At 33.7% G+C, this 25194-nt stretch overlaps 1 protein-coding gene across 2 annotated transcripts in view; it reads left to right on the forward strand.

Moving 5' to 3' along the window:
• Window positions 1–25194, forward strand: part of RASA1 (RAS p21 protein activator 1) — a 127618-nt gene that overhangs the window by 61219 nt on the left and 41205 nt on the right. For both annotated transcript variants that reach the window (XM_023215008.2, XM_023215007.3), the window contains exons 2-7: window positions 7419–7571; window positions 8577–8712; window positions 9325–9395; window positions 14044–14161; window positions 17379–17410; window positions 22781–22833. In XM_023215008.2, the coding sequence (XP_023070776.2) occupies window positions 7419–7571; window positions 8577–8712; window positions 9325–9395; window positions 14044–14161; window positions 17379–17410; window positions 22781–22833 (563 nt within the window). The remainder of the gene's footprint in view (window positions 1–7418; window positions 7572–8576; window positions 8713–9324; window positions 9396–14043; window positions 14162–17378; window positions 17411–22780; window positions 22834–25194) is intronic.

The following is a 25194-nucleotide window of genomic DNA, read 5'->3' on the forward strand; positions in this document are numbered from 1 at the left end:
TGCTTCAGCTCTCGCTGGTCGGGCTGCAGCAGCTGACCAGCACCGATTGTCCGGCACTCCCGAGTGAGATGACCCCAGTACCTCAGTTGAAAATGCAGAAATCGCCGGTCTTCTGTGTCGCTCGCGCTGGGAGATGGAGACTGAAGCTGCTCCTATTCGGCCATCTTGCTCCACCCTCGGCTATATATCTTTTGATAAGTCGTTTTTTTTCTTTGCCTGTGCTTTCTCCCATTGCCTGTTATGTTTTTCTCACTTTCCTTCTCAGTCCCTCCCTTTTTCCGAATCAGTTGCCATTCATCTTTTAGGTTTCAGTTTAGCCATCAGTTCTTTCAGGAAATGTATGCTAAAATTCTAAGACTGAGACAGGTATTTTTTTGTATCCCTGTGTATCCTCTTACTTACTTTACCAGATTACAGTTGCTTAATTTGAATGTCTTCTCCACTGGATCCTAAACTTTCATGTCATGGTGTTCTGTGGTATTTACTGTTATCGTCTACCATGTAGCACACTGCTTGGCAGATAGTCTGTTGGAGATGAACTAAATAAGAGACAATGTTAGACTAAAGTTTACTTTTAACCTCCAGATGTAGTGATTTCTTGTCTTCATGTGCTGAATGGTAGGATATTGTAATTGTTGAAGTTCTAAGAAAATCCCAGCTATAAGAATTGATACCATTTTGAGAATTTAAAGTACACAGATAAAAGAGATTGAAAATGTGCTGTATTAACTGATACTGGCCTCCTGCTAGTAGGTATTGTGCTAGCCTTCCCTCCCTTTTCCTCCTCCCTCGCAACATTTGATTAGTGCATAACATTTCTTGGAGAGGTGTGGTTTTTTTCTTCTCTTCATTATCTGTTTACTAGGGTGATGGGAGTTAAAGGTAGTAAAAACTTCACAATCATGGTTGAGTGCATTTCAGTGTAAACTTTTGTATTCTCACCTTTTGTATGTTAGTCTTTAGTTAATTTTGGGTGGACAGAATGTATATGATAGTGCTGTTTCTTTAGAAATGCTCTCTCAAAACTAAAACCTCTTGGATTCTCTAAATACATTACCTATTGAAAAAGGAAACAGCATTTCTGCCCTTATTTTGAACTAACTTGATCTGAGATAAATACATACACACATGCACACATGTGCACACACACACATACATCACACTCTAGCTATCTGGATATATGCAAATATACCCAAGAATAGCTAAGATAAACATGCTCTCTTCTCCCCTTCCCTAAGTTTAAGTGATGCATAGCTGGTCTAAGGGGTACTACACCTGTTTTGCTTAGCCTAGTGGTTGTTCAAGTGAATTTACCAGTGACCCAATTTTAGTCTCTATCATAGTGATTTGAAAAAATGCCAAGTAAAGTCACTTAGTATGAGATAAATTTTCTTTACTTTCCTTTTCACTTTAAGAAATCAGTTGCTTTTTTTTTTTTAAACCTTTAGCAGACTGTATTAGTCCATTCTCATGATGCTAACAAAGACAAACCCGAGTTGGGGTCATTTATAAAGGAAAGACGCTTAATTGACTCATAGTTCCGCAGGGCTGGGGAGGCCTCAGGGAACTTACAATCACGGTGGAAGGGGAAGCAAACATGTCCTTCTTCACAAAGTGTCATCAAGGAGAAGTACTGAGCAAAAGGGGGAAATGCCCCTTATAAAACCATTAGATCTCATGAGGACTCACTCACTATCACAATAACAGCAGCATGGGGGTAACTGCCCCCATAATTCAGTTACTTCCCACCAGGTCCCACCCACAACATGTGAGATGAGATTTGGGTGGAGACACAGCCAAACCATATCACAGACTGTAAGAATGTATTAGTTACAAATAAATATGGGAGCTTTAGAAGATTTTTGTGTTTTAGCAAATGCATACCAACTTGAAATCACCAATTTAGTTTTAGAAGACACAAGCATGTGTAAGAAAGTCTGATTAACATTTTGAGACTTGTAGAATAACTCCAGAAGTTTGTAGTATGATCAGGCACACAGAGTCCCAAGTGATTCAGATGCAAAAGATTTCTTGGCAATTGGATTTCTGCATGTATGTTTCTCTGTAACTACTTTGGTGCCTGCCGGTAATATAACCAAAAGGAAAAAGAAGTGGACAGTAAAAGCGATCTGCTGGTAACTTCAATTTAGTTTTCTTTCTATAAAAGGAAGTCTACTGATGTTAGCACTGGTTTAATGGTTTTCTGTTTGTGTAGTAGACAGTTTTCATTTGGGATTGTCAAGTGAGTTGTAAATAATTGTATAGTTTCAATGAAATGCCGGTCTGCATTCACACTAAGATATTTTCTCATTGCACAAATTTACATATTTTTCTCTGATCAAGTGAGACAGATTATAAAACACAAAGGCCCCACTAGGGCCCCTCAAATGTGTTCCAGCAATATGCAGCAGCCCCCACCCCGAGTCAGGGTCTCTCTCTGTCGCCCAGTCTGGAGTGCAGTGGCATGATCTCGTCTCACTGCAGCCTTGACTTCTCAGGCTCAAGCTGTCCTCCCATCTCAGGCTCTCTAGTAGCTGGGATCATAGGCATGTGCCACCATGCTTGGCTAATTTTTGTATTTTTTGTAGAGGTGGGGTTTTGCCATATTGCCCAGGTTGGTCATGAACTCCTGGGTTCAAGCAGTCCCCTCCGCAGCCTCCCAAAGTGCTGGTCTATAAAGGCGTGAGCCGCTGTGCCTGGCCACAGTACACATTTATAAAAAACGTTCATGTGATTCCAAATTTAAAATAGAGTGATTTCTGTGCGTTTTTTTTTAAATTGTTCACTTATTTCACATGCAGTTTTATCTTAGATGTATGATATTGTCTATAAATTGATTTGTATTTCTAAAAAAACGAAATTAAGAAACTCCATATCTACCTGTAAGATTTCTCAACAAAAATTTACAAAGCTAGCTGGGAAGACATGTATGTACTTCTTGAATTTCCTCCTGCTGTTCCTTTTCCCCAGCTTCCTTAGGCAAAGAAGATGAGAGAGGGAAATTTACTTTTAAAATAGGAGGACATAAATGCTTTGTTATTAACGTGTTGCATTAAGCAGTTTTAAGTCATAGTATCTCAAGTACATACTATCCTTTATACTGCCCCCCAACACCCAAAATATACACACATTGGGAAAAGGATGGGGGCTCTTTGAGGGTTTCCTTCTAGAGTTGCCAGGTGAAATAGAATTTCTTGTTTATTAATAGTATGGCACCTGCAGCCCCAATTAGTTTGAATGCTTTATAATGTTCAAAAAGAGTTTTGAGAAAATTTCCTCCTAAAATTAATGCCTCAGTAGAAAAAAAGATTGATTTCTTCTGTTCTCTTCCCCAAATTACATGGAAAGTAAACAAGACTGGAAAATAGGTAATTGAGACTAAGATGATTCACAGATTGATCACCTATTATGCAACAGTCATAAAATGTGTTAGTTTTTTTGAAGAAGTTTATTCATCAGTCCCATAGTGTTTGAGTATCCTCTATTCCCCTGTGATATTGGTTTGATAATAATTAAGCTAGTATTTACTGGGTTCTTGGTATCCATTAGGTATTCTTCTAAGCAACTTTATATGTGTTAGCTCATTTAATAATAAAAAGCCAATGTTCTGTGAGGTAGACACTATTCCTTTTATAGATGAGGAAACTGAGGCTCGGAGATAAAGTAATCTGCCTACATTTGCGCAGCTCAGTGGCAGAGGTGGGATTCAAAGACAGTGACTCTAGAGTCTTAACCGTTCTACTATAAAGCCTACGTAGTAGTTTTCATTTTTGTATTTTTCTTTAAAGCAATTTAGGACAAGTCATTAATTTTATTCTGAGGTTGAGATAGAAATTAATTTCCCTAATTTACAAGTCTCTACTAAAAATACAAAAATTAGCCGGATGTGGTGGCACGCATCTGTAATCCCAGCTACTTGGGAGGCAGAGACAGGAGAATCACTTGAACCCAGGAGGCAGAGGTTGCAGTGAGCCACGAGAGCATGGCACTGCACCCCAACCTGGGTAACAGAGCGAGACGCTGTTTCCAAAATGAAAAAAGGAGAACTTCCTATGTTGATGTTAAAAAAGAGGTTTTTGTTTTGTTTTGTTTTTTACATTGGCAAGGTGGTTCAACTAGATGACTTATAAAGTATTTTTCAATGTTGTTTTATGAGTCAACACTTCTTCCTTCTTTGGACAAATACCTTTAAAACTTATTATTGCTATGTGCCAGGTATACTCTGTGCTATAATTGCCACAAATGTGAGCAGATTTATAAATTTTAACTTAGGTGATGAGCTATTATTTGGTAATCTCATGTTAGAGTATTCTCATACCACCAGTATGACTTTTATACTTATGTTTCTTTAAGGTATTCTAGATTCCAATTGAATTATTTTTTTAATTTACTTGAAAACAGTCACCAGCAAATCTGCTCTTAAAGAGATATAATAAGGCTTTGACTGTGAAGACTTAAGAGTAATAGGGGGGTTGATTAAATGTTTTCTTTTATTTCTTTGTAATTCTATTGCTGTGACTATTTGTAGAGGCAGAAAGTGTAGCATTTTAAAAAATTGAGTATTTTAGACAACCACTCTCCAAGTGTTCACTCTTGGGAAAAGTTATATCTTTGTTATTGAGAGTATATTTTGTAAAGGCATATCCCATATATTTTACACCTAGAATAAAAAGAATTACAGACTTCAGAAAGTTAAGGTAGATAGCATTTTCTTGGCTATTGGGGCTAATTAGAATATATGAATCTCTGTGCAGGGCAGCCACCTTAGGTACTCTGAATCTCTCAGGGTAAAATTTTTATATTTATGAAAAATATTGTGGGTTAAAAAAAGGTTGAGAAATACTGTTTTTGAGTAAACCCAAGGACTGGTGTTTAAAGGTTATATAGTATTTTACTTAGGTTCTATAAATCTGTAAGATGTCTGAATCAAATCTTATAACTTTGGATTTATTGTGATTTATTTATAAAACATTTAAGGATCAAATCAACTACATAAATGTTTACAAGCTGATGGCTGGATAATTTAATTGCAGTTTATAGTCATAATCAAGAATTGACATGTTTTGCTTTACGTGTTGGAAGCTTATGACCTTTTGACATGAAAGGAAATTGCTAACATGTAGGAAATAGTTACTTATTTAGATTAATGTCTTTCTCCTGAACTGACTTATCCACTTTAATGCTCAGATCTTACTGAAAGTACATAGATGTAAAAAATCAGCTTGGTGTGGTGGCTCACATCTGTAATCCCAGCACTTTGGAAGGCTGAGGTGAGCAGATTGCTTGAGTCCAGGAATTTGAGACCAACCTGGGTGACAGGCAAAACACTGTCTCTCCAAAAAAAAAAAAAAAAAAAAAAGCTGGGCATGGTAGCATGTGTCTGCAGTCTCAGCTACTTGGGAGGCTGTGGTGAGAAGATGGGTTGAGCCCGGGAGGTGGGGGTTGCAGTGAGCTGAGATTGTACCAGTGCATTCCAGCCTGGGTGACAAAGTGAGAACCCCATCTTAAAACAAAACAAAAACAACTAAAAACCACAAATAAACGTATATATCACTTAAAATTGTAAGTCAGATATTTATTGTAAAGTAGTAATTGTGTAATGCCTCCTGTATCTCTGTGTATCATTTCATGGTAAGTTCAAAAGATTGAGCTTAAATAAAACCTTTTTCATCTTGACACTGCCTAAGACATAACAGAAATTTAACAAATAACAAGTACACAAAAATAGAGATTTGCTTAAAATTGTCCTTAATTTTATCTTTGTTGGGTATATAAATCTGCTCTCTGGGATAGTTCTACTGCTTTAAGTAATGAGGAAAGCACTAGTTTCATATTCTAAGGATAACCTAAGGATATCCATTATATTTTCATAGCTAAACTTACAGCCTGAAATTTCAAAATTTTATTCTCTTATGTTGTTAAATTATAGTTCCTCAGGGGACCTTTATGATCTCTGGTGTAAACTTTCCATTTTAGAATAAAAAAATCCCTGAGCTCTTGAGAGTTAAAATTACTTGTCATTTGTCTCAAAGATGATGGCTGAACTAAGATTAGGATTTTAGAGGAATGCAATATTGATTGTTCTTTCCCTTCTTCCTCTAATACTAACAGTTTACAATTATATTTTGTTTGTTAAGTTATAATGGAACTCTAAATAAGTTTGTTATTTTCAGCCTTATGCATAGGGCTCTATTTAAAATAGGTTGATTTTAGAAGAAAACTAAAAGTGATTCTTTTCATAAGTTTTAAGTTTCTGTGTTTTTGTTTTATTTTTAAAAATTAAGGTGTCAAAAATAATGAGCTTTTATTACAACAAGCTTACAAAAATAGTCATAGTAGCATAATGTTTTTATCATTGGCTTATTATATATTATATAAAATACATACTACATTATTACAAATGTAAGATTACAAATAAACTTTGAGTGTTAAAGCTGAAGTACTATAATATGTTACATAATTGAATATATCAATGTAATATGAACGTTTGTTGTTTTTCTCTGAATGTTTCAAATTAGGCTGTAAGTATCTAAGGATGAGTTTGACTAAACTATGAAAAATGTAAAAATATTTTATAACAGTTAGTTTGGAGATTTGTTACCATGCCTGTATGATACTTCTGGTATATTTCTAAGCATGTTTCTGTTTATATCAGTCCATGAGGCTTTTATAGGCATACTTGGTATCATGGATGATGCTAGAGTTATAGCCAGTTTCTCAAGTAGATCATTTGATAATATGTAGGTAGAATACAGTTAAACTGAGAGCAAGAAGGGTGAAGGGACAAAGGTGCTATTTATTCCCCCAAATGTTTGTTAAATAAATTTGGAAAGTTGAGTGCAAATGTAAAATGTATAGTCATGGAGTAGATTATCTTAGAGCCAAAGGGATTAATCAGCTTCATGTTCAAACAGGAAATTAAAATAGCATCCTTTAGACAGTGTAATTCTGTTTTCCTGTCTCAGGGCACAAACACTAAAATGGAATAAAACATTTTATATTCTCATAGGTTCCATGTGCCTTGTGAAGTCATGGTTCCTCAGTATAAGATCGAGGTAGTAAATTAATCATTTCCATTTGTTTATCTTATTTTTCTAAGTAAGGATTTGGTTGCAGTAGTATTTATATTTTGAATAGCAGGCAATCCTGGAAGTAGGGAGATGGGTAGAAATGGAAGAGATTTATATATGAGATGACTAGGACGGAGCTTTTAGAACAAATTAAAGACCAAGTAAATGAGTATTTTTTGAGAGACTGAGGTTGAATTGAGTTAAAATTGGAATAACTGGTTCAGAGTAAAATGTAAATGTTTAAGTTACATGTAGGCATTTAAAACCTCTAGTAGTATGTTTTTCAAGTATCACTAGAAATTTTACACTTGCTATTATATTGTAATATCTTCTCTGTTTTTCCCCTAGGTGGTATCACGGAAAACTTGACAGAACGATAGCAGAAGAACGCCTCAGGCAGGCAGGGAAATCTGGCAGTTACCTTATAAGAGAGAGTGATCGCAGGCCAGGGTCCTTTGTGCTTTCATTTCTTAGCCAGATGAATGTTGTCAACCATTTTAGGTAAGTCTTTATTCCTATTGTGAAGCCAAATGGTGTAGCTATTTTGATATAATATTCAAAAATATACCTGTATAATAAAGGTGAATCACTCAGTAACAAATAATAGAGAAGGAAGCTTGTTTTCAGTCAAATGATTTAATCAGTGATTTAGAGAGATTCTTTTGAATGTTTACATTTTTTGTTTAAAAACAGTGTATTTGGGCATTACTGTGCTGATCCTCAAATATATTTATAGCTTTTAAAGTATAAAGAATTACAAATAAACTTTGAGCAGCAGGTCTAAAATAAAGGAATTGTATACTTTTAGACTGTAGAATAACAAAAAGTATAGGAAACCCTGTTTAAAACTCAAATTTTGTGTCCTCTATTTTAGCTTCACTGTTCTAAAACTCTGCAGACATGCACTTCAGTGAAACAGGCATATAAATTTTCAAGTACAAATATTCTGTATATATAAACATATTTACCCATATTGTATTCTATTTCATTTTTATAGAAGAAATTGAAAAAAATCATCTAATGCATATAGTGTTAAATGATAAAATGTTTTTGTGCCCTTGGTTTTTAGATTTTAAAATAAGGTTCAGTAGTACCATGATACCACATGTAGTATGTGAAATTATTCCTGTACTTTGTGTAAATATTTCAAGAGATCTGTGAGGTCCTTTAAGCCAGAGAAAACTTACTAACATTGTTAATTCAGCCTTAAATATGGAAAGTGAGAAGAGGTATCTGAGGGTGAATTTTCAAATATTTGATGGAATTCTGTAATTGAGGTTTATAAGCCTGATACGTATTTCGCATCAAATGCATGTATATATGTAAGAGAAACAGCCCCAAGTAATTTGCTGTGATGAAGATATTAATAAGTAGTATTTTAGTATAAGGATATAGTTACAAGGAAAAGAGTATGGAAATTATGGATTTATAATTTCTTTATGAAACTTGGTCTTTAAAATTGGCTGTAAAGTTTTTTTTATACTGTATTTTTTCCTGTTCAAATAGGATTATTGCTATGTGTGGAGATTACTACATTGGTGGAAGACGTTTTTCTTCACTGTCAGACCTAATAGGTTATTACAGTCATGTTTCTTGTTTACTTAAAGGAGAAAAATTACTTTACCCAGTTGCACCACCAGAGGCAAGTAAAATGAATAAAATATTTTTCAAAACTTTATTTTTCAGTACAATAGTAGGTTTAGCTATTGCTCAATTTCTTATGTTTATTATAATTCAGGAAGTATTTGTTGTATTACATTTTAATTTGGGTTATAATGTCAGAACAAAATGGACTTCTTTGAAAAAAAAAAAGAAAATATTTTTCAGTAATTTTGTGTTTAAGTAACCAGATTAAAAAAAAGTACTGTTTGGTGATAGCCTAACAAATATTTCTGAATGTATGAGAACAAATTATTGATTTCATAGTACTAACCCTGACTTTGCTGCAAGATTCTGAAATGCCTCATCAATGAAAGGTTAACTTACATGTTTCATGTAGTATATTTAAAATGAAATCATTCATATTACCTTATAAAAGCATATTGCTTATATTTACAATATAATTTTCATAACAAGAACAACAAAAAAGCCTTTCTAGGCACTGCGTATTTATAGTCCAAGTCAAAATTTATTTGAATGATTCCATGGAATTTCTAATGTGAATTTTTATTGGCTTTATGTGGCTATACCTCTTTTGACTTTAAGATAAAAAGACTATCTTTTTAAATCCGTTTTTTTTTTTTATGGTTTCTAGCCAGTAGAAGATAGAAGGCGTGTACGAGCTATTCTACCTTACACTAAAGTACCAGACACTGATGAAATAAGGTATTTTATAATCTGTTCTCATGTATAGGCATTTGAAAGAGCTAGACTTTGAAGATTTATTACTCTTGGACTAGGAAGCTTTTGAAATTTGAAGAAATGGCATACAGCAAGGTGAAAGAGCTTTTGATATTGGGTCTGTTGGTCCTGTACCTCTGGGTTGACTTAATTGTTCAGACTGTGGTTTTGAATCAGGGTGGCCTCAGTGAATATGACAGGAGAAATAATTAGGTTTTATTACATTGTCTCTCACAAAGTAAGGAGAGTTCTGTTTCAATCTATATCCTATTTAAATTTCTGTTACCATGTGACATGTAGGCCACAGCTATAAAGGATAAGCTTCTACTTTATGTAAGGGGTGAATAATTTTAAACCTTAGTAATGTTATAGAACTATGCAACATTGTTAGTTTGTAGTTTTATTTCTCTATAATTATATAATTTGATAATCAAATTATGTCTTTCTATAAGGTATTTAAATTTCTGGTGGAAACTTTGTTTCTTACCATTAATTCTCATTTAATTCTTACTGACACATTTTTATTTGTAATCTAAACTGGAAAGGCCTATAAATGACAAAGGAGAAAATGCATATATTAAAGAAGAACAGTGATGAATTACAAATTTATGAATTTAGGTAATTTTTAAATTTTTTGTGGGATTATTTAGGACAGCAGTTCTCAAAGTGTGTTTCATGTAACTATGGGGATCTTTGAGACTCATTTAGAATGACACTGGGTATTAGTCAGTGTTCTCTAGAGGAGATTTTTTGTGGAGAATTGGTTTGCACAATGGTAGATGGAGACAGTAAAGACCCACAGTTGGCTGTCTGCAATCTGAAAACCCAAGAAAGCCAGTGGTGTAATTCAATCTACATCTGAAGACCTGAGAACCAGGGGAACCTATGGTGTAAATCCTAGTCTGAGGGCAGGAAAAGGTAAGATGAGATGTCCCAGCTCAACCAGTGAGGCAGAAAAAAGGGATGAATTTCTTCCTCCTCCAGTTTTTGTTCTGTTCAGACCCTCAGTGAATTGGATGATGCCCACTCACATTGGGAATGGCAGGATACTGTCCTCTGATTCAAAGGCTAATCTCATCCAGAAACACCCTCACAGAGAAACCCAGAAATATAATGTTTAATCTGGGAACCCTACGGTCTAGCCAAGTTGACACATAAAATTAGCCATCACAATCCATGAGATCAGATTATTTTCATAACCATACTAAGACATAATTTGCCTTTTTCACTGTAAGGTTTACAATGATGGTACAAAAGCAATGTATGGTAAAACTGCTGGTGTCTTAGTAGAAATCAAGGTTGTGGCACAAAAGTGTACAGTATTTTACTTGGAGTTAATCAAAGACAGTTTCATTTAAGAGTGTTACTGATGAGGGACTAAAAAATATTTATTAAATTTCGACCTGTGACCACACACTTTAATCTGTATGATGAAATGGGAAGTATGTATAAAACACTTCTGCTGTGTCTCAGTGTCATGAGGAGAAGCAGTGAGTTGAGAGCTGAACTAGTTTGTTCCTTTTTTTTTTCTTTTAGAGACAGTCTTGTTCTGTTACCCAGGCTGGAATGCAGTGGCACCATCTGGCCTCACTGCAGACTCCAACTCCTGGGTTCAAGGGATTCTATGACTCAGTCTTCCGAGCGGCTGGAATTACAGGCGTGTGTCACCAAGTCCAGCTAATTTTTGTTATTTAGTAGAGATGGGGTTTTGCCATGTTGACTAGGCCAGTCTCGAATTCCTGACCTCAAGTGATCTGCCTGCCGCGGGCTCCCAAAGTGCTGGGATTATAGGCATGAGCCACTGCACATGGCTTAGCTGTTACTTCTGTGCACACCATTTTCACTTGAGAGAATGTTTGACATTTTTTGAAGAAGAACAAAGTAAGACTATTATTTCAAGGAAAAAAACTGTTAGTGTTTGTTGCCAATGACAAAATTTGAGTTTTGAGTAAAAATTTGAATTTTAGACATTCTGTATTGGCCATCAAAAGTTTGACAGCTTCTGAAATAATGACTTCTGTGATGAGACAGGCAGTGATAATAAAGAATGAGGTTTTTTTGTTTTGTTTTGTTGTTTTTTTTTGTTGTTGTTGTTTTTTTGTTTTTGTGACAGTTTCGCTCTTGTCACCCAGCTGGAGTGCAGTGGTGCCATCTTGGCTCACTGCAACCTCTGCCACCTGAGTTCGAGCGATTCTGCTGCCTCAGCCTCCTGAGTACCTGGAACTATGGGCGCCTGCCACCACACTTGGCTAATTTTGATATTTTTAGTAGAGATGGAGTTTCACCATGTTGGCCAGGGTGGTCTTGAATTCCTAATCTTGGGTGATCTGCCTGCCTTGGCCTCCCAAAGTGCTGGGATTGCAGGCGTGAGCCATCGTGGCTGGCCAAGAATGAGAGGTTTTGATAGTGTATAATGTGTTAACAACTATAAGATATAGATAGCTTGGTGAACTAATATTTTCTAAAAGGTCGATGCGTGTTGTTACAAAATTATGCATGAGTAAAAGATTCATTTGAAATGCAAGATAGACCAATAGATGTTACTGGAATGCATACAGAAAGTTCACTGATAAATAGTTTTGGATTCCATATTACAATTAACCTTCAAGAAAGTACCGCTCATTGAATTTTTGGTGTGATTTCATAGGATATCTATAATTATCTGAAAGGGCTATTAAAATACTTATCCCTTTCACAACTACATTCTTAGGTGAAGCCAGATTTTCTTCATATGCTTTAAGCAAAAAAATCATATAGCAGCAAATTTAATACAGAAACAGATATGGGACTCCAGCGGTTTTCAGTTAGGCCAGGCATTAAGAGATTTGCAAAATTATAAAACAGTGATATTCTCACTAAATTTGTAAAAGTTATATTTTTCATATTTTTAATGAGCTATTTTTAAAGGAATTAGTGAATATTTTAAAACATTTGTTTTTAAATTTGAGTATGGTAAATATCAGTAGATATCCGTATAAATAAAAGTCATTTAGGATGTCAGTTTTTAAGAGTGTAAAGAGGTCCTGGGAGACCAAAAAAGAAAAAAAAAAAAATAGCTGTTCTAGGAAGATGAGAATTTAAACAATACTTTGATGATATAAATTTGGATTTATGAGTCTTTTAAAAAAATTATGCATACCTGTGAGTTTTAAAATGAAAATACCTTAAAAATTAATAATTTAATAAAGCACTGTAGCCTGTTTTAGGGGGGAATAATACAAAATAATACAGAATGAGTTATGATTAGATTTTGTTACTACTAGCAAGCTTATTTAAAACATTTTTTTTGGTTTTTGCGCCATGAAAAGTTGTTATAGCAGCAACAAGTAAACTTGAAATTAGAAATATCTCTTATGACTACTTTTAACTAAGAAATGAAATTTACCATTTCACGTGCACCCTATTTTTACTCATAATGATTTTCTTCAATGTGCTTATTTAGGTGGTTCTAGAAAGGAATAATTTAATTGGTTAAGTGGTAATGTCTGCTGCCATTCAGCTAGTGAAATATTTGCCATCATTAAGAAGGATTGTAGAATCAAGATAGAACACAATATTCTATGATTATTCAAATATTTAGTTAAATGTTATGTATCAGTTCTGTTGTCCGAAACATTATCCAAGAGACAATGAGGCTGGAGATAGCACAGAGAAAGCAGTTAAAGCTTTCAAGGATAGGAGAAGAGATTTACTTAAATTTACTTAATAGATTTTGGTTTGTGAATATTAAGATCGAAAGGAAAATTGCTGGAAAAAAAAGACAAATACAGTTATAGATATAGGGTTAATGGTACCATCAACAAGTCTGGAAACTTTGTGTTCAGACGCATTCTTTTAAGCCTGAAAGGACAAATTCAAGGATTACTGATGGTTTTATATTGATGAAATACATCAGCAACTTGTTTCTATAATTGTGTGGAGGTTGAAAACATGTAGGTTTCAGTAAAAGGAAACTAAGTTGTATATGTATCTCTGTACTCTTAAATTGGTAACAGAAAAAAAATACATGGCTTTCTCATAATATATCCCTTGGTACCACTTTCAGAGAAAGAATGCTGTACCCATTGGATGATGGGTATCTGGGTGAATTAAATAAGCCCTAGTTTTTTAATAAGAAAAATGTTAACTGACATAAGCATCTACGTCATGCTTATCTAAAATAAACATTTTCTAAGTATCTCCATATCTTATGTATGTATAATGTGTTAATTATATTTGTTTTGTGTTTTGATTTTATATCTAACCTACATCTGAAAGAGTAATAACATTGAAACATAAGTTTTTCAATTCAGTTTCTTGTAGTTACACCCCAAAACCTTCAATATATGTATAATCAGTTTCTGTTAACAAGTTGTAATTTGACTCTAACAATAATTCAGTGATATAGATAGTGCAGATACTATTATCAGACACATTGTACTCATGAGGAAATTAAGATTCAGATTATTTATTATCTTCAGGAATTGACATGTAGATAATGCCAGAAATAGGATACAAATTTAGAGTGTTTGACTCTTAATTCCTTGCATTTTTCAATATAATGCTATCTTTATCCTATTTTGTGGTATATGACTATTCTAATTTCTGTATTTAAAATTTTTAATTTTAATAACTTTAAAATTGCTATTTTCAGTTTCTTAAAAGGAGATATGTTCATTGTTCATAATGAATTAGAAGATGGATGGATGTGGGTTACAAATTTAAGAACAGATGAACAAGGCCTTATTGTTGAAGACCTAGTAGAAGAGGTGGTAAGTTTTGTTCTTTTCTTCTCAATTCTAGATTCTAAATATTTTATAAATTTGGATCTTGTCTCTAATCAGAGAAAGTAGCTATGAATACATTTCTTTTATAAAAGAACTGAATTGATAAGTACAAGGAATTTTTCATTAAAATCTATTATAAGTACAGTTAGTATGGAACATAATCAAGCTAGCATATTACAATACATAACTGCCAATATTCAGAAAGCTTGTATGAGTTTCTGTGACTTAAAAATATATTAACATTTGTGCCTTCTTTTGAGACAGAGTCTTGGTCTGTTGCCCAGGCTAGAGTGCAGTAGTGCGATCTCGGCTCACTGCAACCTCCACCTCCCAGCTTCAAGCATTTCTCGTGCCTCAGCGACCCAGCTAGCTGGGATTACAGACATGTGCCACCATGCCCAGCTAATTTTTGTATTTTTTTTTTTTTTTTTTAATAGAGACAGGGTTTTACCATGTTGGCCAGGCTGATCTCAAATGCCTGACCTCAAGTGTTCCACCCGCCTTAGCCTCTCAAAGTGCTGGGATGACAGGCATGAGCCACCGTGCCCGGCCTATTTGTGCTTATTTTTATTCTTTTTTTTTTTGCCCCCTTTTTCTTCCTCATAAGTGAAGTTATATCAGTCTGATCATGGAATCTCAACTGGTTACACATGTTTGGTTTTAGATTCTTTATCTTTCAAATATATGTATAATTTTCCAGTAAACTTGGAAGATTTCATTTATATTATACATATATTATCACATGGTTCTACATTTTGAATCTCATCCTTGTTTTTGTTTCCATAATATAATACATTATCATATGGTATCAATTACCAGGTGCATTTTTAATAACAGGTCAGCATTCAAACAGCTTTTATATTTCAGAGATAATACTCAGTATCAAATATACATTATAACTTTGGAATTCTCCTTTTCCTTTTGGATTTTTCTAGTGAGATGGAGTGGCTTTCTGTTGTCTTTTACAGCCCTCAAAGCTACTGTTTTTAAATTATGCCACAGACCTGATAATATGCTGAAGATTATTGCTCCTGGAAGACTGCAGTGGATAATATTTTTTTTTTCCTATTAATTCTCTTACGTGCCTATTCTGGCGACCGAATCTTGATCCATAGAAGTAAAACATACTGAGTAGAGGTGGAAAAAGTTGAGGAAATGGTGTGATACATTCCATACTCATAGTCATATAGTTATTTAGTGAAAGAGCTAGGATTAGGACTCCTAATTCCTAGATTAGTATTCTGTATTCTACAGTAAAAGAGATATTTATTCCATATAGGCAAACGGTATTCATACTGAAGCATCTTACTATCTATTAGAGTTTTCCTATAAAATGTGTTTGTTACAACTCTTAATTTGGGTTTCCCTCTCCCTGCTGTACCACCATCTTCCCAATTCTGATTACTTAAAGGAATTGCACCATAGTTGAACTTTTCTTGAGCTTTTGGAATTCTGGATCAAATTTAACAAGATAAACTTTAATATTAAAGAAAAGTGAAAATTACTCAATGTATACAGAAAAATAATAATAACAATCCAAACCAGAATAAGGAGACATGACCTCACATCAATACAAGGGATGAAGGAAAAAGGTAGCAACTCAGTATGAGTGAATAATGTGATGTGGCTGCTAAAAATGAATATAGTAAGTAACATTATAAATTAATAGTGGAATAATTCCACATCAGTTATCAACACTTTTCACTCCAATATGTAGAATAACTTTCATGATGGGCTTTATTAGAGTGCAGTGAATTCCCTGTAGATTGAAAAACCATTTGGACATTGTCTAGTTTGTGAAGATGTTTCAGGCATTCAGTTAGTGGTTAGATTTAAGGAATTTCTCCTTCTAAAATTCTAATTACTGTTCCCCAAACACATTTATACTTTTATGTATTAACTCTAGAATGTATGCTCTCTGAGGGGAGGGATTTTTTATCTCTGATTCACTGATGTATTACCATTGCCTAGAATAGTGTCTGGCATCAGTAGGCATTCGGTAAATGTTTGTTGAGTAAATGAATGTTTCTGTGCTTATAGTTTCCCCTCTTCCTTGACATTCCTGCCCTGATAGATTGCCTTGTAAAATTTGATTCATCTTTATCAGCTCAGTTTATATGTCACCCGTTGTTTCACAGAGGATTTATGCCTTTCTGGAGTCTCTTAGGCAAAATTGTTTCCTTCTGTATTTCCATAGCACCTTGTTAATTTTGCATTCTATTCCACTGTCTAAAATTAATTTAGTGTAAACCTCTTCTACAAGAGATTAACTCCTTTTGGGCAGTGATACACACATAATGCTATTCATTTTTACAGTTTTTTGTTTTTTTGTTTGTTTTTTTTAGCCTACTCCCTTGGATATAGTAGCATTCAGTGAGTGTTTGATTTTAGTTTGATTAGGTATTTAATGAGTGAGGACCAAATTGTGAGAAGTAAATCCACATGTAGTTAGACCATTTTTCTCCATAATAGTGGAATGAGTAACACTATTGTATCTTAAATCAGAGGAATATAGAATAAAATAAAGTTCAAAACATGATAAAAGGGGGATGTCTTTTATATTCAAAGTAAAAGTCGATGTCGCTTTTTATGGGCTCAGAATGTTTTACTGAAGAGGTAGCATTTGAGATAGTTCCTTCGTAGATTGGTTAGGTATTTATCTAACAGGTAGAAAGCAAAAAGTGGAAAGTACATTCTAAGAACAAAAAGAACGAGCTACAGTGGTGGGAGATTGTCAAATAGGAAATTATGTGTGACCATGGTATAGGAACCAAAAATCAATTGGTAGTATGAGACAGGAAATGTGGACTTGAGTCCTGTGGTAAAGGACTTCAGTTGCAGAATGAGAAATTTGTAGGCAGTAGAGAGGTGTTTGTTTTTTGTTTGGTTTTTCTTAATGTAGGGCAAAGCTGCTATTGAAACTGATGTATCCAGATTAGAGTGTTGTAGTAGGACATAATTATATTAGTTGGGCTGTTGTACTAGTTTAAGAAAAGTGGGTAAGAGGGCCTGAGTTAGGGTAATGGCAACAAGAAAAGATTAAGAGAGGTGTGGAAAGATAGATATTGAACAGAAACATCTTTTTTTGTATACACATAAGGATAGTGTGGGGATATGTTTGAAGATATGATTTCTGTGAATTTTAATAAAAGTAGATTAACAGTTAATTACATAAAATACTGTCTTAATGTCTTCCCTTTAGGGCCGGGAAGAAGATCCACATGAAGGAAAAATGTGAGTTGGTGTTAATTATTAAAAATGAAAAAAATATATATCTATATTGTAAATTTACTAATTGGAAAACTTTGGCCAAAAAAAATTTTTTTAAAGTTTTTGGACTGACTTTTTAATTTGGCTCAGGGAACTCATTTCTAAATATTTTCTTAAGGATCTAGTGATAAAGTGTTATTTTTAAAATAAAAGGTAGCTGATAACTAAATACAACTCTTTTTATCACCACACTAAAGACTTTCAATAAACATTACATTTATAACATTATGAATGTCACAATTCGGCACATTTTAAAATTATTCATAGTATTTCTTGGTTATTCATAGTCCTTCTTGTTTTATAGCCACATCTTTTATCCCCCCAAAATAATGGTTCTTCACAATTTTAATAAGATTCTGCAAGGTCTTTTTTTCCATAATCTTCAAACTGATTTTATGTATATATAAGTTTTCTTTTAAAGATCTGAACCATTAATCCCAGTTCTCTCTTACTCGCACTTTAATAGACTATTCATTTTCTAATATCTTTTCACTACATTTTTTTCTTGTCTTTCAGCATTTATGGATGGAACTTGAGGCTTGCCTCAAGTGTTTGCTTTTTTTCTGTTTTTTAACCATTAGAATATTAAAACATTCAACTGACTACATTTGCAGTCACCTTATTTAGTGCTTGACCCTTCTGTAAGTGGAATATGTAAGATATATTCTGAGTTCATTTTTATTGTTTCTTGTAGCTACAAAATAGACTCCATTAGTGAGACTATACCCTGCTGTTTGTATTAGTTTGAAGTCTCCTCTACCTATATCAGGAGTTTCAAATTATTTTTTGTTACTTTTTCTTTCTTTTTTTTTTTTTTTGAGACAGAGTCTTGCTCTGTCGCCCAGGCTGGAGTGCAATGGCACGATCTCTGCTCACTGCAACCCCTACCTCCTGGATTCAAACGATTCTCTGCCTCAGCCTCATGAGTTAGCTAGGACCACGGGTGCACACCACCACTGTAGGCTGATTATTGTACCTTTAGTAGAGATGGGGTTTTGCCATGTTGGCCAGGCTTGTCTTGAACTCCTGACCTCAAGTAATCTACCAGCCTCAGCCTCCCAAAGTGCTGGAATTACAGGCATGAGCCACTATGTCCAGCTAGGAGTTGCAAATTCTAATGATTGGAAGAATCAGACAGACAATGTAAGCAAGTGAAGCGGGTCAAGTATATATATTCCCAGTTTTCTTTAGACACAATAATCTTTTCTTATTTTCCCTCTTTGCTAGAGATCAAGGTACATGGAACTATGTCCGTACTATCAAAAAAAAAAACCACTGTAAGCTTGGTAATAAATGGCAACTGATATTCACTCATGGTATTAGGGAAAACCGTGGGAAGTAGAAAACGAGAAAGTGTTTGCCTATTGTAAGGTAATCACTGTTTAGTTGTCTAGTTGATACGTGTAGGAATGTGAGCCTAGTGTTGTTAAATCCTTCTGATTTTCAAAAACCATAAATGTAGGGTTTTTTTTTTTTTTGATAATAGCAATGGAATTTTAAATTTAAAAATGTAGGTTAAATGCCAATAAACATGTAAAGCTACATCAGTTTTCTCATAGTATAAAATATAAATCCCACTTTCACTTGGAAGTCTTTTTTTATCTGATAACATTGTCATTCTTCTATGTTTCTTAACTTACATAATTTCTTACTTGATATTTAGCATAACGTAAATTTGCATTGTTGGTTTATTTTATGTGTATGTTCGTTTCCTTTAATTTCCTAATATAGGGACTGTGGCTGTGAGGCAGTACTTCAAATTCTTTAAAGTGTCCTCAGTAACATCCACGTAACCTTTAAGATTAAATAGATGGTATAACTTTGGTTGAGTTTCTTTCCAGCTCCCTATTCACATGATACAGACACCAAGTCCTGATGATTTTTATCTCCTAAAGTATTTCTTAAATGTTTACCACCTTCTCAAATCTTAAATAACTACATTCTAGCTCAGGCCCTTTTAAATCTCCTGCCAGGATTTGATATAGCAGTAACCTCCAAGTTGATCTCCCTTGACTCTTTAGCCTCATCAAATCCTTTTATCCAGTAGCTGGAATACTCTACCTAGATTGTATCATATTTTCACTTAAAATCCTTAATTGCCAGCAGGTATGTGAAAAAATGCTCACCATTCTTTACTAATCATCAGATAAGTGCAAATCAAAACTACAATGAGATTTCATTTCACCCCAGTTATAATGGCTTTTATCTAAAATATAGGCTGTAATAAATGCTGGTAAGGATGTGGAGAAAAGGGAACCCTTGTACCCTGTTGGTGGGAATGTAAATGAGTGCAGTTACTATAGAGCACAGCATAGAAGTTCTTCAAAAAATTAAAAATAAAGCTACCATGTGATCCAGCAGTCCCACTGCTGGGTATATATCCAAAAGAAAGGAAATCAGTATATCAAAGAGACAGCTGCACTCCTGTGTTTCAGCACCATTCACAATAGCCGAGATGTTTAATCAACCTAAGTGTTCAACAGTGGATGAATGGATAAAGAAAATACAGTACATGCATACAATGGAGTACTATTCAGTCATAAAAAAGAATGAAATCCTGTCATTCACAACATGAATGGAACTGGAAAATACCATGTTAAGGGAAATAAACCAGGCACAGAAGACAAATACCATGTGTTCTTACTCATGTGGGAGCAAAATATTAGAAAATTGAACTCAGGGAGTTAGATAGTAGAATGATGGTTACCACAGGGTGGGAAGGGTAGCAGGGAAGGGGCATACAATATGGCTGATTAATGAGTACAAAAATACACCTAGATAGAATGAATAAAATCTAGTATTTGGTAGCACAACAGGGTGCTACCAGATAATTTACTGAATATTTTAAAATAGCTGAAAGAGTGGAATTTGAATATGCCTAAGAAATGATTATATGTACTTGAGGTGATGGATACCCCAATTATCCTGACTTGATCATTAAACATTATATGCTTGTATCAAAACATCACTGGTACCCCATAAAAATATACAAAATAGTTGTATACATTACCCATAAAAACAGAAAAAATACAAATTAAAAAATCGAATCTTTTACTGATTCTCCATCTTTTTACCTTAGCAGAGCCTAAAAAATGATCTGTTATCTGGTTATATTGTCCTTTACTACTCCTAGCACTTATCATCTCTAGTTTCCTAGTCTCCAGCATGTAGGTCTTCAAATGCATAATACTTTTTTCTTTATTGTTTTAGAGATAGGTTCTTGCCATTGCCCAAGCCGGAGTGCAGTAGTGCTATCATAGTTCACCTCAAACTCCTGGGCTCAAGTGATCCTCCTGCCTGAGCCTCCTGATTAGCTGAGACTACAGGTGTGTACCACCACACCTGGCAAATGTTGTAATTTTTTGTTTTTTTTTGTAGAGATCAGGTCTTACTATGCTGCCCAGACTGGTCTCAAACTCCTGACCTCAAGTGATCCTCCCACCTTGGCCTTCCAAAGTGTTGGGATTACAGGTGTGAGCCATTGCTCCTAACTATTTTTCTTTATACCTTTGCTCAAGCTGCTTCCTAGGCAAGAATTCTTTCATTCATACTTAGTTCATTTATCACTTCCCTCTAGAACATCTTCCTTTATTTTCTTCTCTACACACTCAACAGAATTGGTACCCTTCTCTGTTATTCCCAAAATGCCTTTGGCAGTGCCTGTCACTGTGCTTATTATATTTTCTACATAGTTCATAGTTTCTGTAGGTAGATAGGGTCTATGTTGCCCAGGCTGGTGTTGGACTCTTGGGATCAAGAGATCCTCCTGCCTTGGCCTCCAAAAGTACTGGGATTACAGGATTATGAGCCACCATACCTGGCCTAGGAGTGGAACTTCATAAGAGCAGGGACTCATCTTTTTATCACTGTTGGAAAACATGTGGTTGAAATATATAAATTTTATATGGGAATAAACATCTGAAGAATGAAACTAAAATTCTTTAGAAAGTGATATTGCCACTTTAGCTTCAGATTGTATGCTTATGCTAAATAATCTTGTTCATCTGTAAACCCTGTCATTTTTTTACCCTTTTCTTTTTGAATTTTTTTTCAAACTGTAGAAGTAGAGGATTAGTTTTGGAGGTCAGGTCATCTAGTTGACTCTCCTCCAGAATATAAAAATCTTGCTCTAGCATTTGTAGTAAGTGGTCATTTAGCCTATACTTGAATGCAATATAGAACCTATTTGTAGTCTGAACTGTTTTAGTTGTTGTATTCTTGCTTTATATTATTCAAAATTTACACAGGGAGCACCAGGAGATCTGAATTAGTTAATGCTTGGAATGGTGTTAAAGAAAAGTTTACCTTTTCATTCATGTGAAAATGTAAAAATTCAGTTATATTTTCATACTTCACCAGTAATAATTGTATGGATCATTTAAAACAATGTGAACGACCTCTAAACCTGTCACACTGGACTTTTGAGCATTTACATATTTTAGTCTTATGTTTACTTTCCAGCTTGCTCTTTATTATTAAAAATACTTGTAGACCCTAAGAAGATCCAACAAAGTAGTAAATAGTTGATTGGGAATTGTCAGGCTGGCATTAAGATGTGTCAATCAGCAAGATTAATAGGCCTTTAATTAAATAGGAGGTGATTTTATGTACTTTGATGACTAGTAATTACTTTTTAAATTAGATATATCATTTTATTTGAAGGTAACCTTTAAATACTTAGGTTATTATATGCTCTATATCTTGACTGTGATGTCATTTATAATAATTTCTAAAGGCTTAATTTAAGAATACAGAATATAAAATGCATAGCAACCTAGTTTGATAGGTTTTTAGCTCAAATGGAGTTGGAAACACTAAGTACTTCTTTCAGTTCTTGATGGTAGTATCCACTCATTCTTATCACCTAATCTTATATTCTGACTTTCAGCAAAGTAAGAGTCAACATCTTGATTTTATTTGAAGAGAGAATTTATCAGATGTTACAGGAAAATTCAGAAATGAATTCATTATTTTTTTCAGGGAAATTCTGGAATAGGCTGTATCTGAACTACTCCTCCCCCTTACCCCACAAAAAGAAAAAAAAAAGACCTATAACAGTTTGTTATTATCAGGATTAAAAATTATTGCCATTTTTGTATTGGTAATGAAAGTTGTAGTTTATATTTGATAGTTCCTAGTTTTACTACATTTTGTTGAAATTAAATATAATTATGCATATAAAATGTATTAAAATATAATAAGAATGAGATGATTTGATTAATTGCATTTATTTTATTATATCACTGAATTAAACTTACTATATTGGTTGTTTAATTTTGATCATATGATGACAACAAAAAGGACTTTATATATCTAATTTATTCTCTTTTTAAGATGGTTCCATGGGAAGATTTCCAAACAGGAAGCTTATAATTTACTAATGACAGGTACTTACTTATTCACTTGCTTTTCTAATGTCTGTTTAAAGATAATAAAAAAGTGAACAAACCATTTATCATGGGTTTTGCCTTTAGCCTTCAGTTAGTGTTTATGCATGTTACAATTTCGTGTCCAGTGCTAAGAACCTGGTGTTTTTATTTATATTTTAAACATACATGTATTATAAAATTTAGTAAAGTGTGTTTTTCTTTTACCCCAGGCCCCTCTCCACTTCCTCAGAAGTAACACTAGGTGACAGTTTTTTTTCCCATATGTTTCTAGAAGTTTTCTGTGTCTCTGTGAATCTCTCTTTCTCACCCCTGCACCTACACAGACAGGAACATTCAACACACTTTTTTCATGTTAGATATATATTGGGAGATGATTTTGTATCTGCAGATAAAAATTTTCATTACTCTTTTTATGGATTTAAACTTTTCATTATGTAAATACCATAATTAACTGGTCTTCAGAAGAAGGATATTATATTGTTTTTATTCTTTTGCTGTTCACCTATAACAGACATTCTTGTATTTATCTTTGTATACTTGGTGGAATTGTATGATTGAGCTTTATTTAACATGTATTAATTTTAACATTTCCCAAAACTCTTGTGCTTATAAATACAAAGTAAAAATTGACTTGTATTGTGGTTTTAACCATCCTGTCATTGTTTATTCCTACTAAATATCTAAAGCTGAATTAATTTAAATACCAAGTATTTCTTCAGCAAACCACATCTTATAAAGATTTCCGACAAGTTTGAGCTTTAGTTTGTAATTTAAAAGTTTTAGTTCTTCAAAAATGTTGACTATTCAATAGTTTCTGTGAAATATTGAATGAAATAGATTCTTGTGGTGATAACACTAGTTATTAAAGAGGTAATCTGAATTGTTTTAATCCATAAAGCATTGCATTTTAAATTAATAATTTATTCTTTTGAAAGATTTGAGATAGTTTTTGAAGTACTCAATTTTATTGTGAAGATGTATGTTAAGTAGGTTCAAAAAATGAAAAAGATCATGATAATGCTATATGATAGTAATAAAGAAGAAATTTTAAACCAAAATGACATTCTATCAGCTATTTCAGTATGGAACCAAAAATATGTAGTTTAGTGAATTTATTGAATTTTGGATATGTTTCTTTTTTGGAACTTGCACCATCAAGTACTTGAGGTACTTTTGTTTTAAGGCATGCAGGGTTGAAAAGGAGCTAAACTTAATTTCCTTACATTAGTTTGCATTTTCTTTGTGTCATGTCCTCTTTTGAGGATCTGGTGGGATTTTCTCTCCTAAGAAGTAGTACAAATAAGGACTTGCATGCATAATTTTGCATGAAATTCCTATCATATTCTAGAAGAAATTTAGAGAGTATCTTGGATTCTTGTCACTAAGATTTGTTGTATCAACTTAGAAACACTTTCATTTTAGCCCACGTTATACAATTTCTGTAATTTTTATGTTTACTTATGTATTAAGCCTTGAAGATTCAGTTTTTTAAGGAGATTTTTTTTTTCTTTTTATTGAACATGAAGTTACTTGATAATATGTGCCTTGACTGGATGATTGGAACTATTGTAATTTGCCCCCAAACTTTATATCTTATAATCTAAGCATTCATTGTGTTTTCCTAAAAACAATCAAGTCCTGATCTTTACTGGATCATTTGGACTTAAATGGAGAAAAGGCAGAGCATCTTAGTAGTATGAGTCACTGCCAATCAAAGATACCAGAAATACTTCTCTAAAATTAATATGACATATTTAACATAGGATAATTTGCTTCTATAATTCCTTTGAGGAGCATATCTATTGAATAAAATATAGTGTGTGTGTATTGATTTTGATAATGTATACACGTTTCAGTTGTTTTGAATCTACCTTTGTGAAAAGCTTTTGGTTCTATTTTATTACAGTCATTACTTTTTAATTTTTTTTTTTAAGAGGCAGGATCTTGCTGTGTTGTCCAGGCTGGTATTAAACTCCTGGGCTCAAGTGATCTTCCTGAATAGCTGGGATTATATGCACGTATCACTGTGCCTGGCACAGTCATTACTGTTTAATGATTAATTGAAAACACTGATAAAGCACAGAGTATTCTTAAGCAAAACTGGTCTTCACTTTTTAGAATCTTCTTATTACAAGGATTTACAAACAGAATTTAGCATTTTTAGCCAGTATTCCCTAACTGTGCTTAGGTTCCTTCCAAATTATGACAGTTGTAGGTATTACTGATCAGAAGTTACTGCTGCAAAATTTCTGCTTTCTATTTTTATGTATTAAAGCTGGTAAGATACAACAGAGAGATAGCAGACAAGCAACATGGATGGTTGTGAATCATAAACCAGAAAATTTGAAAGAAATTGTC

The sequence above is a fragment of the Piliocolobus tephrosceles genome, chromosome 4, assembly GCF_002776525.5.
Source record: "Piliocolobus tephrosceles isolate RC106 chromosome 4, ASM277652v3, whole genome shotgun sequence".
NCBI classification, from domain to species: domain Eukaryota; kingdom Metazoa; phylum Chordata; class Mammalia; order Primates; family Cercopithecidae; genus Piliocolobus; species Piliocolobus tephrosceles.